Source organism: Agrilus planipennis, unplaced genomic scaffold, assembly GCF_000699045.2.
Source record: "Agrilus planipennis isolate EAB-ADULT unplaced genomic scaffold, Apla_2.0 scaffold76, whole genome shotgun sequence".
In the NCBI taxonomy this organism is placed as follows: domain Eukaryota; kingdom Metazoa; phylum Arthropoda; class Insecta; order Coleoptera; family Buprestidae; genus Agrilus; species Agrilus planipennis.
The window spans coordinates 95,533-102,450 of NW_020442430.1; the positions used below are offsets into that span (position 1 = coordinate 95,533).

General features: G+C 34.0%; 2 protein-coding genes across 3 annotated transcripts in view; both read right to left on the reverse strand.

Annotated features, from left to right (window-relative positions):
• Positions 1-3,023, reverse strand: part of LOC108733218 (translation initiation factor IF-2-like) — a 5,807-nt gene extending 2,784 nt beyond the window's left edge. Inside the window, exons 1-2 of one of the 2 annotated variants that reach the window (XM_025980278.1) lie at positions 2,453-3,023; positions 2,261-2,365 (exon numbers count right to left, since the gene is read on the reverse strand). In XM_025980278.1, the coding sequence (XP_025836063.1) occupies positions 2,261-2,365; positions 2,453-2,464 (117 nt within the window). In that variant the 5' untranslated portion in view covers positions 2,465-3,023. Of the gene's footprint in view, positions 1-1,884; positions 2,366-2,452 lie in introns of both variants that reach the window. The other variant, XM_025980280.1, reaches the window with a different exon arrangement.
• Positions 3,024-4,705: 1,682 nt separating this feature from the next.
• On the reverse strand, positions 4,706-6,253 carry LOC108733236 (tetra-peptide repeat homeobox protein 1). Its single transcript, XM_018464324.1, has 3 exons — positions 6,144-6,253; positions 5,654-5,882; positions 4,706-5,128 (listed from the first exon to the last, which is right to left on the reverse strand). Exons 1-3 carry the CDS (start codon positions 6,153-6,155, stop codon positions 4,803-4,805), a joined length of 567 nt encoding a protein of 188 aa, XP_018319826.1. The 5' UTR covers positions 6,156-6,253; the 3' UTR covers positions 4,706-4,802.
• Positions 6,254-6,918: the final 665 nt, after the last annotated feature.

Genomic DNA, 6,918 nt, shown 5'->3' on the forward strand with positions numbered 1-6,918 from the left:
AAAAAAATATTTAGTTTCAATCTCTATTAATAATGAGCGTAAAACTTTTTAATATGTTTAAATAATAATTAAAACTTTAAAATTGCATTTATTTCAGACAATTATAAATATTATCATTATATTATCAAGTAAAAACGAGATTTTTGGCTAATTTTTCATTTTTTTCCTCGATAACAATTTAATCAATTTGAATAACCTTACGCTAAAGTGATTCTTTAGAGTTCAAGTTACTTATTATAAAAGTTTTAAATTGCTGGTAGCTTTTTTTCTGTTAACAAAAATGAATGTCAATTTGTGCCATATCAAAATTAGATGAAAAGTTTTTCACATGTGCAAAGTAAATGTCAAATTATACTGGGTGGTTTATAATGATTTGTACATTATTCAAAGAACCTTGAATTCCCACAACGAAAATTTATTTTTATTTGGAACGGTAGTATCAAGGGAAAGGTGTAAATTGGAATTCATCAAATGTCAACGAACGCAGATGCAAATCATTAGTAGATCATTAATTCTAGATACCTAATGTTATACATAAAATAAGTATACGGAGTAGAAGCCTGTGTTTTGATTTCGTTCATAAATTAACCATATTCTTTAGGTGAAGAGCACTGCAAAAGTCTTTTTCGCAACATTAGGACATCAAGTCTAACTTCTGTAACAGTGGACCTGGTCGAATTTTTAACTATTTTAAGTAAACTAAATTTTTTTTTTCGTTCGAAGACACGAAAAGCTCGCTGTAAATATTAGACGGAAAACATCCCCAATATCTATTTTATATTTAGCAGCTACCTTCATGATATCTTACATAGAGGAGTATATCTCAAATAATATCTTTAAATGCGTAAATAACTCAGGCAAGTGATCAAGTGGATACAGCAAAATCAATTTTTCTGTAGTTTCACTTGTAATATTCCTTTTGTCTAAAGGGTTTGTGAGAAAATTTGATACTGGATTCAACCATCTATAACCATTTTGAGATTTGAGATTTTATAAAAAGTTTGCAGTTTCAACTTGAGCGTTTAAAAATTCTTTTCTATAAAACATATATCAACGTCCGCTACATTGTAATAAATTTTTACTGGAAGTCTTCATTTTCGGTGATATCTTTGGATATCTTTTCGGGATTAATTTTAATCTTAGTAGCAAAAATTTTAGCACTTTGTGTTAGATTTAGAATTACATCTTCCTGCTGCCTTATTGAAATAAGGGATTCTCTGGTTCAGTTAGTAATGTATATTGCGTCTAGAATGTTTAAGTCTTCCTTTCCTCTTGTTGTTTAATACTAGATATTTAAATACATACAGATGTCGCTTTTACAAGGTACTTTTTTTTATTAGAACAAAAATCTTGGTATTTTTGTGTACCAGAATCGATTACGAATTATCGCATAAAAACAGCAGTTGATGAATATACGAATGCTCTTCGAATTTCTCAAGCAGTTTCACCTACAGGCGTTTTTACACGAAATTATGAAGGAAGCCCATTTTTATCATATTTCCAAATTACTAACACGAGTTGGAAAAACCAATTTAAGCAGATATTGAGGAGCGGAGCGTCTCCCGGTATTACCCTTTTATCTAGGGGTTTGGTAGAATAAACCGATTATTATTAGATGTAGCATAAATACTATCTACAAATTCTATAGTTCTCATTACTTTCATAAATCTGGCATAACCTTGGGAAGGAAGTCTATTTTATACAACAATGAGCAATCCAGGCAACGTGAAGGCGATGCAAATATATCACAAAAGTTTAATTATATCATTTGCCTTTGCCAACGCTTACAGTTTTTATCGACTTCAGACGCCTGCATCTTTCAAATAAATGTTGCACTATAGTGAATTTCACCAACAATGAGTACACTTGAAACAACATTTNTATGTATTATACATATATAAATTATCCTTTATAATCAAAAGAAAGTAATTCACCATCCAATCCTGGCTTCCACAACAGCAGGTGCTGGAGCCCAAGGAGCATGAGCAGTGCCTGCAATAACTCCAACAGGAGAACCTGCAGTTGCTATTTGTCCGGAGGGTCCATTAATTAGAGTTCCAGTTGGAACAGGTGCAGCATAAGCTACTGGTGCAGGTGGTGGAGCAACTACAGCGGGTGCAGCATAAACTACTGGTGCAGGAGCTGGTGGGAGTGCCGCAGATACAGCATAACCATGAGCGATTCCAACAGCCCCAGAATCTTCTACAGTGGAAATGCTGCTACCATCAGGTCCTACAGAAACTGAGGAAGAAGTAGGGCCCTTAAGTAATGCACCTCCATCAACTGGAAAAGCTGCTAATGGGGCAGGAACAGGTAAAACTGAAGCCGAGGCAACAGCAATTACCAAACAAAAAAAAACTAAAATCTACAAATGCATTTCGAAAATTAATTGTTAGAATAATATCAAATGAAAAACAAATTATTGAAGAAAATTAATAAAAACGATAATTACCTTAAGGCACATCGTGTTCTGTGTGTTCAATCTGCAACAAGAAACTGCAATGATACCAATTTGGCAATGCCCAAATTTATACTACCAACTCGGTCCATTAACCTTCAAAACTCATACATACATTTATCTTGTTAATTATTTCAAAAACTTGAAGTCTCGCCCATATTGTACATTCTTCCTGCTCTCAAAATATGGTTGATAATGTCAACCAGTTGCTTGCTTATTGTTTATATCATTAGTTGATCCTGGACTTCTTTCAAGTAAAAATGAACTGCAGTTGTTAGTCGTTGATTGGAAAGAACGTACGTAAATTAGTTATTTTGCAATGTTGTTTCTATACGATGATTTCTACTTTGATTCTCATTTGTGGAACAGTGATTAATAATAATACAATTAAGCGATAAATACATGGAACTGAATTTGATAAAAGTGATGTAAAATAAATCTATTCATATGTGTCTAAATCAGTATTTTTCTTAATCTTCGATTTCCTGCTTAAGGTCGTTTGGAAGGTACAATCGGAGACAAGAGTACATAAAATTAGAAATTCGTGATTAATTAGGTTTTGCCGCATATCATGAGGTAAATAAATCTGTAGGAGTACCAGGCTTTCACCAAATAAGTTTAGCATTTAAAGTTCAAAAATGCATTTAATCATAATTTCTAATTCTTCTTTGCATCATATGATCATATCCCATCCTTAGTCAATTTTCGTATTTCCCTAAAACTAGGAAATCCCATATTTCTAACTTTTTGTGAAGAGTAATCTAATTTAGGTCTACCTCTACTCCTCTCAACTCCTATTCCTACTTTTAATAAAATTACCTTTCATGTCTTAGAAGGTGTTCCATATCCTAAACACTTCTAACTTTTTCTTTTTCATTAAATTATATAGCGTTTTAATGATAAAGTCTATCCAATATAAGAAGAATCAACAAATGAATGTATGTAAGATACTATTAAACAAAAAGAAATAGCAAATTCTGCGTTCCTCTAAATGGTAAATTAACTCCATAAGTAAAGCTTTAAAGTAGATAATTGCATGTTTTTAAATGTTATTGATGATCGTATTTCTATTGTTATAGGTATTGCACTGCACTGATATTAATATAGTGCGTTCAATAATAATATTTCGTTAACATNAAATTTTTATTTGTCTCGTAGCATTTTGACATACCTCCCAAACATCCTTAACAGTATCGGAACATTCAGTGACGTATGGGTAAGTATAAGTAGTTAAAATGCATATTGTTCATTTAATTATTATTAAAGTTACACTAAACTTAACCACGATGCTAATAGATATAAACGTTAAAGTATTTCGTGTTATTAATAACAATACCGAGTGGCATGGCTTAGAGACAATTGCTTAGCATTCGGGAGAGCACCGGTTCGATTCCAGATTCGTCTGCCTTGGTCCAAGTTTTTCTGTGGTTTCCTTGGATCACTTAAGGCAAATGCTGGGGCAGTAATATTCCACAAACTATCTCTCATTCTCTTCTGTCTTCATTTCGTCCGTCTCATATTTCCCACCCCAACCACCATCCATCCACCCATTCCCACGATTCCTAAAAGAAAGATGAAGAGGGCCTTCCGCCCTACCTTCCGACGTAGTTTGGAGAAACTGCCCGCCCATCAGTGGTAATAGCTGGTGGGAATGAAACATAATTTTGTTTTTAACAATATAATTTACTTAACGGAACACTTGTTGCGGAAAAAAATCATTTCACAATATTTATTCAATTCCCAGTGAGAACTTAATTAATTAAACAAAACAGGTTATGTATTGTTTTATAGGAAAATTGTACAATAAATGGTGAAAAGTTTAGTTTGTAATTACTGTTGTGAACAACAAGTTGTGGGTTGTCATTTTATACTTTAGATGGGCGTAATATACTCTAAGTAAAAGGTTTTGATTAAGACAATAAATTGCTAGTGCACTGAAAGTAGAATAATTACCGAATGTTAATTTGATTTTTATCACAAGATACCTACAAGATATTTAATAATTTGTGATGTACGTACAAAGACAGTCAATAAAATAAAATTATTTTATGCAAAACTTGAGTATAATGAAAACGATAACGAACGAAAGAATTTACAAAATTAACACTTTTTATAAACATCTGCAGTTATTATAGGGACGACTTTCAAAAATAAGTACGTACCTATACTTATTTTTGCAGTCTTCTCTAAAGGATTTTAAATTCAGCAAAATTATGATTGTGTTATTTTAGAAATAAACCATATAAGTAGTTTTTCTCATAATTTATTTGTTAAAAAAATACTATACACAGTCGCTAGATAAAATTTGGTTTGCATATTATACGTCCATTGCACAGCAGTCTTTTTACCAGGCTTTTATTTTTCCAGCAAGGAGACCGGGTCCTAGAAGGGGCGAGTGTCCAAGTATAGCTGGTCCCGGACCTGCAATGATAGCTGGTGCTGGAGCAACTAGGGGACCTACAGGACCAACAACTGGGCCTACAGGAGCGGCGATCAAGCCATTGGCTGAACCAGATGTCCTAATGGTACCGGAAGGACCGTCGATGAGGGTGCCAGTTTTTGGAAGAACTGGGGCAATTGGAGGAAGAACTGGTGGAAGAAGTGGAGCGGGGGCAATAGCTACAGGAGGTAGTAGTGGAGGTGCCAACAAGCCTGGAGCAGCAACTACTCCTAGAAAGACATATATATTAAGGTCAAATTCTGATAGATAAAGCGATGATGATTTTCATACTGGACTACTAGATGCAAAATTTCTGTGACTGGAAAAAATTTATTTACAAAGATGAATAATGCAGTGGTGGGCTAAGGGGGGAGGGGGTGACTCGTCCTGGACCTCTGGAGATTTCGGGATGTTCTTTCAGTGGAAGTCCCAAGAAGGTCACAATAGGCTCATTTTAATTTTTTACAAAATCAACTTTATACGGAAGCATTTGGTTATAGAGTACGACGATATTTGTAGCAATATAAATATGACATTATACTCGAGCTTGTTGTGATTATATCCGAGACATTTATCGTTATTTTGAATTGCAGAATTATTAGAAATTGACGTTACTTCAGAATTGTCGTTATAACCGAGGTCTCATCTCCGAAGCTTCCGACTAGCTTGGTCCATTATTGGAAAAGTTTAATCAATTTCACAACATCTAATTGCATGATTTAATAAAATAAGAACAATTATTTATATGCACGAACCTGGAGCAACTGCGGCAGTAATAGCTCCACCAGCTCTTGGGGCGGCAAGTAGGGCGCCGGCGTCAGCACCTGCGGAAATTGCACTTCCATCGGGGCCGACCAGAGTAGCTTGGGCAGCGGGTCCTTTAAGGGTCGCACCACCAGCTGCTGGTCCAACCAGAGTTGCGGCACCTCCCCAGATGGCAGAACAGGAAGCCGAGGTGATCGCCACGCAAAAGAAAACCACAGCCTTAAATGAAATAATCAAAATTTAGCACTTGATTGTTTTGGCTGAAAGCACTTATCATAATTAGTAGAAAAACATTAACAGGCACAAAATAATTGTAAAATTAAAATTTTATTAAAATGAACTGGTTAAAAATAGTCAGAAAATAAAGTTTATAGAAAAACAATTGGTGTTATTACAAATATTGTTAGGAAAGTAAATATTAATAAAGACATCGTAAGGATGTTAAGTAGAAGAGTAGAAAGGGTAAAATAGTCTAATTACCAGTGAGTTCATTTTGTTTATTGCGTTTGTTCTGCTACAATTAACTGCAATGCGTGCACTAAAGCAGTTGCACCTATTTATAGTTGTAAGGCGTGCTATCAACCTTCGACAGAAGCTTATTCGTATTCTGTCACGATTGCATAAAGCTGCCGTTATTTTTTTTTATTTATTGGTCAACAATGTAGACGCACTTTTATGGAATATTTCTAAGTGCAACTCCGGTACCAAGTCACAAACTGGTTAATTATTATTCAGAAATCGCGATATTTTTTTTAAGCCCACATCAAGTCGTTTATATAGAAAACTGACATTTTACTTATTCTACTTTATCGTATTAACAATAAGAAGTTAAATAAATTGTACATCAGGCAGTTCTACACGTCCTTTTGGTAGATTGCTGTTACTCATGTACGTAAAATGGACTTTAACTGGATTCACAAATTACTGATTACTAATTTTTGTAATAATCCCTCCCTAATCCTACTAAAACATTCGGGTAAAAACAGTATCCGTACTGTGAATTCCTATATCAAACTTCATTTTAAGAATTAGAAGAAATTAGCGGCTCCACAATTTCTAAAATTACGTATGTAAGACAAACTACATGTATATAATGCTTACCTTATTCTAAAGCTATAAAATTTATTACACCTATTTATGTCCGTAATTACCTACTTGCTGTAGATGATGGTTAATGTGGACAAAAAAACCCGGGATTAATAAGGGTTGCATTTGTGCTACCTTGAGTTTGTAAAGAGATTATTGTAAAACTGAA